At 36.7% G+C, this 10,784-nt stretch overlaps 1 protein-coding gene across 2 annotated transcripts; it reads right to left on the bottom strand.

The window, feature by feature from the left end:
• Positions 4,376 to 9,642, bottom strand: LOC107629952 (traB domain-containing protein). Of its 2 annotated transcripts, XM_016332920.2 has the most exons (9): positions 9,039 to 9,635; positions 8,246 to 8,293; positions 8,053 to 8,112; positions 7,381 to 7,464; positions 7,143 to 7,247; positions 6,477 to 6,590; positions 6,275 to 6,375; positions 4,888 to 4,999; positions 4,376 to 4,746 (listed from the first exon to the last, which is right to left on the bottom strand). In XM_016332920.2, the coding sequence occupies exons 1-9, from the start codon at positions 9,522 to 9,524 to the stop codon at positions 4,618 to 4,620; spliced, it is 1,239 nt and encodes a 412-aa protein (XP_016188406.1). In that variant the 5' UTR covers positions 9,525 to 9,635; the 3' UTR covers positions 4,376 to 4,617. The 2 variants fall into 2 exon arrangements, with proteins under 2 accessions (XP_016188406.1, XP_020973972.1); XM_021118313.1 differs by lacking the exons at positions 4,376 to 4,746; positions 4,888 to 4,999 and adding an exon at positions 5,014 to 5,190 and having other exon boundaries at positions 9,039 to 9,642.

Here is a 10,784-nt window from a genome sequence, read left to right on the forward strand (position 1 = left end):
TGTACTATTTTTTGTCTATCTTTAAATTAATATTGAGTGCATAACGTTATAAAAGGATGATGACTCTTGTTTATCCTTTCTTTCATATAGATATATAGCACTTTTTACCTTCTTGATCATTGAATTTCATATCTCAAACTAAATGAAGAGTAGGTGCATCCATGTTTTTACTTCTTAAAACATCATAAATATGATTTGTGAAAGTAAGAATATAATCAAATTTTTGCCACTAATTTTCACTCAATTTTTTTTGTAACAAACTCAACTTTGCTAATATTATCTTCCTTGTATAAAGACCGTTTCTCACTTATAACCATCTCTTTGAGTTCTTGCTTTAACAACCTAAATCTTTTGAGCATCACAATGGTAGAGGCAAATTGAGTATTGCAACATTAAGCAACTTCAATAAATTAAATTCATTGAAAATAGATAATCTCATATGATGATTAACAATAAAGTTTTTTTTTATATATAAAAGAAACATCTTCAGCAATTTGAGTAATCAATGAGCATTTTTCATAAACAAAATTATTCTTCTCTATATTCTTAGCCGCACAAATGTCCTTTAAAGCAAGACTGAGAGTATAAACAACACAAGGAATTCAATAAATATATGGAAATTCAGCTTCAATCAATAAATCAACTGCTTTACAAACTGGCATATTGTCAGCCACAATCTGCACTACATTTTAGAGACCGACTTCTCTTATCACATCTTTTATTTTCTTTGCAACATAATCCTGTCCTTGATCTCATATGAACAATCTACAACTTTTAAGAAGAGGCCTCCTTTGGGAATTACTCCATTCATCACTTACAATGTTTACTCCCTTCCACTCCATGAATTTTTGGTAACCTCTAACATTCTTTTCGCATGTTGCTTTTCTTTCTCAAGTAAAGTTGTCATCAATTTATTGTATCCAAGAGGAATATAACCATCAATATAATTATTGGCAGCATAAAAAAAACTTTAACAAGAGAAAGATTTTGTTAAATGAAAAGGTAATTCAAATGAAAAAAATTTTCTAGCAATATGTAAATTTAGAGTATTCTTTTTCTTTATTCACATTAAAATCATTCACTAAAGGTCTAGTAGTTCTTCTTTTTCTTTATTCAAATTTACTTGCATTAGATAAGGGTGAAAGAGAAATTGACTTAGGCTTTTTATTTTCATGCAACAATGTACTTTCACTATCAAGTTTCTTAAAATGTTCAAACTTTGTTGATGTAACTTTTACACAAAATCTAATTTCTTTTCTTAAAATCTTCAATAAATATACTCTTACTCTAGTGTAAGAACCACTAAACAAGACCTTGTAAAATTTACATTGAAACTCAAAATTTTTACCACTTTCAATCTTTTCTTTCTTTATTGCAAATTTTCATAAGGACTTATCTACACTTTCTTTAGAATCATTTTGAACACTCTCTAAACTCATCTCTCATAATCTTACAATAATTAAGAACAAAAGTTACTTTTGCACAATTTAATTTCTTTTGTACAAAACAACAACAAAATGTGAAGTATTGGAATTGATGATCACACAATAGCAGAGATTTAACTCAACAATTGATGCATAAATGATAAATCAATATGGAGACAAGAGAATCACAGAACAAAAACAGAATCAAAGAGAAGCTCAGAAGTACAGAGCAACATAAAATTACAAAACCAAAATTTGAATTATGGAAAAAGAAAAATTCTCTCTTACTTGAAATGGAGGAGGCAGGCGACAACCGGAGAGACGATAAACTCCCACGGCGGCGAGCACGGGTGAGCAAGGAGCCACAACGAACACCCACGGCAGCGAGCACAGGTGAGCAGGGAGCAACGACGAACATCCACGGCAGCGAGGAGCAGATGCTGAGATTGAGAGAGTGGGTGTGGAGAGGCCGAAAGGGTGTGACAAGGATGACGATCACCCGTACGGCAGCGAGACCGAAGGTGGCGACAGACCGGCAATGACGAGGAGAGGTTGAGGGTGTGGAGGCAAAGAGGATGGAAGGGAAAAAGTTAGGGGTATTACTAGGCTTTTTTATTCATATATGCATGAGAAAATCATTATTTCCCAAAATGCGCATGGATGAAAAGTTTGATCAAAATGCGCATTGCCATTTCAAGGTTACCACCCACGAAATGGAATTACTCTCCATTTCAAGCCTGGTTCACACGAAATAGACATCACATATCACTTCACCAGCCACGAAATGGAACAACCATATCAGCCAGGGCAAACGCGAAATAGAGGCAGGGCAGACGCAAAATAATTCGTGTCAGGACACCTTCCAAGTTGCGGATGCTGCACACGAAGTGGAAAACTCAGGTGGGACACACGCAAAATGGGCACCAGATTCTGTTGTACCACACACGAATTGGAACCAAAGTGAGGCTATATAAACCCTTCTCCAGTGGAAGTGATGCCACAACTCCAATTCATCCTTCTTCTACTTCTTCTTCGTCTCTGTGAATCCCATTTTCATAAATCTTGGATTCATCCACTTTTGTTGTGGAAATGGGTTCTGAACACATGTATGTGATCTTATATCCGAATGGAGAAATTTCTCATATAGTTGAGGATGTAACATTTATGTGTAATGACCCACTTTGGATAATGATTCCTCCACAATCATCCTTGCAACAACTAAAAAATCTGATTCTGATGAATACTGGATTAATTGGAAAAAAAGAGATCAGTAACCTGGTTTACAGGATGCCAGTTGCGGTAGCCAATTCGTTTGTTTATCAGAAAATGTAGATTAAATCGGACCAGCATGTTTCGATGATATTTTCATATCATCGTAGCATTGCAAGCATCTATTCCATGGAACTTCGTATGAAGCCGCAAGATGTCGGTGGTAGCTCATCTAGTTCAAATAATGTGGAGGAAATGTGAAATTTCGGTGCAGCTGAAGCCATTCCCTTTTTGGAGTTTGGTAGGGCTCGGAGTCCCTCTTTTAACGCCTTCGTGACGCCGGAACAGAATGTAGAAAATCCTCACGGACATCCCTCCCTCACCACCCATGTTGCATCCCCAGAAGGTATTGTTGAGGGGTTGGCAGACTCGTCTGATGAAGATGAGATTGAGGATGATAGCGGTGAGGAAGCAGAAGTTGTTCTTGAAACCCAACCACTTCATGGCGAAAGGGTTATACTAACTCGGGCCGAACCGGTAATTATGATGGGGGTAGGCAGTGGATCCAACAGCATTCCCGGCCACTATCTTGCACTGAGTCTTGGTCCAATGAACTTGACTATAGCGAAAGACATACCAAGCAACTATGCTTTGACCGGTGAGATGGAGCTGAAAATTGGCTTGAAGTTCCTGAACAGAGAAACAACGATGCTTGCTGTTAAGAACTATAACATTCATAGAAGTGCAGAATACAAAGTGGTAGATTCAGATCAAACTCGGTATGTATGTCGATGCAAACTTTTCGGTGACCAATGTCATTGGATGGTAAGAGTTGCGAAGACGAGGGCTTCGAGATTTTGGGAAATCCAAAAATACCACGAGCCTCACAGTTGTTTGGCAACTGCAACTTCGCAAGATCATGCTCAACTTGATAGTAATGTCATATGCCTTCATGTCTTCCCCATGGATTTGGCCACTTCGTGTGCGTCAGCGTTGAGGTCGTCCAATTCGCGTTTGGTGAGCATGACTTCCTCCATTTCGTGGCTGCCACACTTGGAATGGAGGGTCAGATGCACACAGTGGCCATTGCACCCATTTCGTAGGCTTGAAATGGAGAGTAATTCCATTTCGTGGGTGGTAAACGCAAAATGGCCATGCGCATTTTAATCACACTTTTCATCCATGCGCATTTTGGGAAATAATGATTTTCTTATGCGTACATGAATAAAAAAACCGGTATTACTATGTATTTTACATTCTTCATGTTTCACTTTTGTAAAAATCAATGAATTTCACTTTTGGGCCGTGTCCGAAAACTTTATTTTTTTTGGACAGGACATGTGTAGACATGGAAGACGCGTGTGTCGTATTCGAAATGTGTCTAACATGCTAACACGACAACTCATCAAAGTATCCGTACTTCATATGAAAAAATTTTGAAACCACCTTCAAATGTTGGCGGCAACTGAAAAGGAGTGGAGTTAGATGGATTTAATATTTTGTGTAATCCTCTTTTAAAATTTTTGCCTTCTGAAATGGTGGTGTTTGGATGTGGGCAGAGTTAAGGGGGAGAAAAGAGAACGTTTGAAGTGAAAATTAACCAAGAAGGGATAAATTATTAAGGAATCCTTTCCCGTGACAGCGTGAGGAACACAAGATTGCAGTGAGTAGCAACTTGCAATCATGGGGTTTCGGATGACGGAATTCGGTGTTTAGCATGTGTTCACTGTTGAAAGCATACATGTTCAATCTCAGCATCTTGCCATTTATAAGCGCAAACTAGTTACTTTAGTTATAAAAAAATTAAATAAAATGTGCGATTTAGGTAAAATTGCGATTCATTATGTGTAAAAAAAGAAAAAAAATTAAATGACTTTGCCCCAACTTTTCTGCGGATAGCAACATTTGTTTAAGCCCATGATTCAGTTAATACTTAATATCCTGTAGTTTGTAGAAGATAGTATCTCTGTATCTGTCAAGTGAGTCATTTCTTGGATGAAAGATATATGCCCGATATGATGGCCACCCCAGCCACGGCAACACCCACAGATGTGAGGATTTTGATTGCAGACATAGCTGGTTTTGGGGATGGAACTGTCATCAGATCCCTCATCTGAAAAACAATAGTAAAAAAGCAAACTTATGGTCAGAAAATCTAATATATCAAGAATGATACAAAGATATCACCTTTGAAGGGCACAAATTATAGCATATATAAAATTACACAACATAGGAAAAGAAATGTTTCACTAACCATTACAGGTTGCTTCCAGTGCTTCTTTATTCCTTGGAGATGCCCCTTCCCAACAACAGCAACCACTGACCTATTCTCGCTAGCCACTTTTAATAATGTCGAGGACATGTATCTATATAGTCACATATATTGTCATATGTAGTTAATATCATAGACAAAATATTAATGCATAATTATATGTATCGGGGGAAAAAAATTTATAGACATTCTAGACAAAGAGGCTAAATGGCCAATTGATAGAACCAGTGTAGTTAGTCAACCTCAATGCTCCCGTGTGAAGTAAAGCTGTGCCCATAAAAATATCTACAAAAGTAAATGCATGGTATGGATTTCATGATTTTTATCAATACATGGTGCGAAGAGAATGTAGGAAGGAGGGTTACAGGGGCATTCTAGTTCTGAAGAAACATAAGGGGCATACAAAAGATGAGTTAAAGAGTGAAAAAATGATCTGCAACACCGCTAGAAGGCAGAGGATGCTGTTTGTACACAAGAAAAAAGAAGGAAAATTTACGCATTAAGTAACCTATAACTGTGAAACATAGGCATTGACATAGCTACAAGCCTACAACAGACTAGGAGACACCAAAATTTTTAAACTTGAAGGACACACAAATAACCAAAATTTGGGTGGCTGGCCAAGGATTTTTATTTTTTATTTTTTTGAGGTTGGGTTAAGACTTAAGACACAATATCTTCAAATATTCATCGAATGACAAATTCTGAATATTCACTACTTTCTAAAGTATCCTTAGATTAACTTGATCTGTCTCCATAATTGTTATCTCTTCAGTTGACAAAAGGTACAGTTTCCAAAAGATAGAGGTAGTTGGTGTGAAGTAGGTTATAGGGTTGTGCTTTTTTTTTTATTAGGTTGAAGTGTTTGTGCCTTCTAGGGCAGTACGAAGTGTACCTAGATAGAGGAGTGATCACACCACTAAGTAAGCATGTTTGTGCTTTCTAGGGCGCTATGACGTACTGTTCATTCCATGTATAAGGAAACTATTTCATTGAACACCCATAATGCTATAGCGCGCTAGCCAAAAGGTGTATCTGGTTAGATGATTTAAAAATTTAAAACATAATAAATAACTACATTCTATCTACGACAACCCATTTAAAGGTCTTCCACATCCTACACTTTGAAACAAAATAGGTACACTTGTATGAAGTTTAATCCTCCTTGGTATTTCAATTCAGTTTTGGAAAGTGTCAATATCAGAACCATATCCTGTATATCCTCCTAGAACCCCCTCCGCTGTGGATTACAAAACTGTGGAGACAAATGCTGATGGAAGGAATCATTCTTTAAAGTGCAAAGGAAAAGGCAACAAGCAACAGACTTAATAAAGGAAATTTCAATAGTAACAAGTTAAAAAGAGCTTACTGATCTCGTTCATGCACAAGAGTCTCCATCAAAGTTGGAAATTGCTTACTCATTTCTTGAATAACTAAAGTTAGCACATCACTATCATTCATTTGCTTCAACTGAAGAAAGCAAGGAAAGGTTAGGATATGGACAACAATTTAACATTCACATGATAAATTAACACTTATAATGGCTAGTCAATCAGGATTATGCAATCTACCATTTTATTGAGATCATCTGAGCTGGGTAAAAAAACTGCTTGGAAAAGTAGAGAGTACAAAAACTTTGTCTTATGCCAAAGTGGCATCTTACTCCATGTTCTCCTTACTGTAATCTGTTTCAATCAGAGAACACAATACATGAGTACTAAATGAAATAGCAAGTGCTGAAAATAATAATGTGGGATGGAATTTTAGATGTTACATCTTCATGCAACAGTAAGAATGCTATCTTGCGACATGGTAGTCACAAAAGCTTAAGTCACTGTAACAGCCTCTCTGCTTTACTGCTATAAGACAGTGCATAAACCATACATTTCCATACCCTTAAATATACTCAAACATATGCAAACCTAATCCTCTACAAACCATTTTTGGTATGAAGTATACACATATGCCAGGGGGGGAAAAATACAGGAAATTCCAATTGAAAGAAGATATAGCATTCCGCACCACACCATTATATATTACAGCTAGCATTTCTGGCAGCTATACTGCATGAATTTATCCTCAACCGAAAGAACACCAGGATATGAAAAGGAATGGAAAACTATACTTATGCAACATAATTTATTTCAATCTTTCTAGCAGAGTTATACTTGAAATTACAAGATGACTAGAGTTCCTCCCAACAGTCGGCACAGATTAAAACAAAAGGCTTAACCAACCTGTACTGGGCGGTCGCCTAGGATCACCCTGCCACCATACTTCATTGCTTCTTCATATGCTACACGAAACTCAGAGCCAGGAAAGACTTCGAGCTTGCTAGCAATCTGTAGAAATGTTCAGGGAAGAAAAAATAGGGAATATGAGAAATACAACAATCTTGAGTAAGAACGACTCAAAGATCAGTGTAGCAATTCTCAAAGGGAAGATAAATATGATTGTCAAAAACAGTAAACATGCCTTGGCAAGGAACCAGCCATAAAGTACTTCAAACATATTATGTTTTTTCTTTATCAATGCAACCATCTCTGCCATCGTGGGTACCTGATAGAGGGAGATCCAGGAAATAAATAAACATAAAATAAACAAATAAATAACTCAATAGAAACTAACATAATGACAGAACAACCAAATAAGAACCAAACTATTGAAAAAAATGATAGAATAAAACATCAGTAGTATTATAGAATCAAGGAAACTAGTTGGCACTATAGTTTAATAATAACATAATATCTAGGCCACTGATCAACAATTTACTTTCAATTATCATCATATTGGCTATTGCTGAAAGAAAATATGATAGATCTCACCTTTGCGTGAAAGTAAAAATAAACTACTCATGGGTTAGCCAAACTTAAATCATTAAGGTAAAAGGCCAATATTTTATTCTCCCAAAAATAATGATGTTCAACCATCAGTCTAACACTAGTAAGACACAAAAATATTAAGCAATCTGATATGAAATCTTTCAAACTCTTCACTCCAAGAAGTTAGCATTCTGATGTCCACTAAGAGTAATATCATTTCCCATAACTGTAAAGTCTATGCTCTTAAATACAAAGGGGCAGAAGTAAAATGTCTGCACAAAGAAAGTGATACAAAAATCATCTAGGAAGGGTATAAAGCAGAAACCTTAAGATTTTGCAGGGTAAGCACTGCCACACGACTTGAGCACAATTCTAAGAAGACAACCTGCAGCCAAAGAAAGCCCAGACACATGGTATCCACGTTAAAACTATAAGGCAAAACAGCAGACAGCTAAACAGATGAATGACCCCATCTATCAAGTATCAACAAACTTTTAAACCGAGTTCAAGGGAAACACCTCTGGCTGCAGAAGACTGACAATTGCCTGAACTTCTCTGCTTGATTCCTGCAACCAACAATGTATATTTAAGCTTGAATATTAAGCTATAACCTGTCTATTCCCCATCTGAATTACACCTATAATTAGTTCAACTTAGTCTAGAATCACTTACACCGTTACACGTCTTATTTATTTATTTATTTTAACTTTATTTTTGCTTTGCTCTATGGCTGAATTTTCATGCAATGGTTTATCCGGTTAGCGTTTGGTGTGTCCTAGAATATTGTTTCTAGCTTTCCTGGATTAGGAAAAAGAAAGCAAAACTTTGTGGCAGTATGTAGTTTATGCCATTCTTTGGTGTATTTGGTTGGGGCATTGCATAACTCTCGCATCACATCTTTAATGGTAGAAATTCGAACAAGTATTTCACTTCTACTTGATGCAAAACACATGACCTTCTTTCAGTTGCAAAATAGATGTCTTCTTTCTGGTTCGTTCTCTTTGTATTATTGTTTCCTTCTTAGTAGCAAATTTCTTCTATTATAAAAAGTTAGCTCATTCTTATTCGTAACAGCTTATAATCAAAGGCTTGCTAAGCAAGCTGAAAAAAAACACGTAAAATTAGTGATATAATGATAATGAAAAGAAGAAAGGACCACTTCGTTAAGAATCAGAAAAATATCAACAAGTGAATTCCAATTAAATTAAATTGTACATAACAGAACCCTAATATAACGTTCCCGATCAAAGACAGTGACAATGTTCAATGCAGCGAAACGCAAAACCCGTTCCAGTTCAAAAGAGAGGTTACCTCGGAGACATGCGCGGTGCCGACGAGGTAGACGTCACACACACCGCCTTCGGCAGAGGACTCGCACGACAGCACCATCACGTTCCTGGAAAGTTCCTCCGGGAGCTCCGGATGACGTCGATCGGAACTTTCCGCCGGAGCCTCAGGAACCGACAAATCTCCAACGGCGGCAGAAGCACCAGCGCCGGAAGCCTCATCGATGCGAACCATGCTGTCAGAGAGACTCTCCATCTTCAGATCCTCGATGTGGACGAAGTCGTCGCCCACCGGTGCGGCGGACGGCGGCGTTTGCGCGTCGTCCATCGCTGGCCGGAGGAAGGTGTGGATAGGGCGGGTAGCAGCGGTGGAGAATTGTGCGAAGGAGAAGGTTCTAGAAAGAGAAACTGTTGTTGTTATGGGGAGATTGTGGGGTTTTAGTTTGGGGCGAAGGAAGTGAGTGAGTGTGGTGACTCGGGCGAGTTGAGAGCGAGTGAGCGGGTGAGTCATAAGCTATAGAAGACAACTTCGAAAATGGGCGTTATCTCTCTCTCTCTCTCTCTCCTTTTGATGACGTGAGACTATTTAGTGACTTGATGAATGTTTCTTCTTTCTTTATTCTGTATTGTATTCTGTTTTTGGACACTGTGGGCCTTCTTCGTTCAAGTTATTCCAAAGGTATCAGCTTGTATCTCACTCCCATTAAATTGAGAAAATATATTTTTTTAATTGATTTTTTTTATTTAGATTATTTAAATATAATATTTACAAAAATGTGTAATCTATAGTGTATTTACTTATATGCACAACACCTCATATCCCGTCTACGGTGCCTAAAAATAGTTAAAAGCACATCTCGGGTAAACAATATCCGAAATATAATACATAAAATTAAAAAATGACAAATCGAGTGCTATATACCCGAGATATGATGATAAACAATTTTTAGGCATAGTACTAGAATATATATCTTATTGTAACGATTTAACTATAATATTGCATACTCGTATTATTGTACTCGTATGGTTATTGAAATATTCGATTTGAAAAAATTAACGATTTAAATTTTTTTAATTAAAAAGTAACAATTTAAAATTTATATGTTTTTGAATTAAAAAATTAGGTTATCTGTTGAGAAACGCTTTTGGGATCGTCCATTTGTTTTGCTGTTGTGCGCGTTCCTTCTTTCTGTTCTTCTTTAAGGTTGGTTTTTCTTTTGTTCTTCTTTATCTGTTTTTTACTGTTATTGGTTGATGTTCTTTGGTAAAGCTTCATGTTGTTGTTTCTTATTTTCCTAAAAATGTGGGTTTTTGTACGTAGAAGTTCTTATCCTTTCTCATTCTTGCTTATTCTCTTGGTTATCGTAAACCTTCATTACTGTTTGTAAGAATTTTTAGAATCTGGTGGAGTTTGAATTTGCTAAATTTATGACTTTATTTGTTGAATTTCTAAAGTTTTGTCTTGTCTCTAAATGGTGCCATTTTCATTCTGAGTAATGGTGCCATTTTGTATTATAATAAAGCAGGTTGAAGGTCCCATTCTTAAAGATGATCCGACCATTTTTGTGTGACGAGTTGTTGTTCCCGATTTGTAAGTCGTCAGTTTTTGTGGTAACAACTTTCTTTTATTTTGTAGGTATAGTTTATGTCTCGCTCAATAATTCTCAGCATGTCTACTAAAGTTTCGTCTAACTTAGATTGGGTAGATGTTATTATTCTCTTTGCTGTCCCTGTAGTTGATAACAAGTATATAGAGATGTTTCCTAGGCAG

This window comes from Arachis ipaensis, chromosome B03 (genome assembly GCF_000816755.2).
Source record: "Arachis ipaensis cultivar K30076 chromosome B03, Araip1.1, whole genome shotgun sequence".
In the NCBI taxonomy this organism is placed as follows: domain Eukaryota; kingdom Viridiplantae; phylum Streptophyta; class Magnoliopsida; order Fabales; family Fabaceae; genus Arachis; species Arachis ipaensis.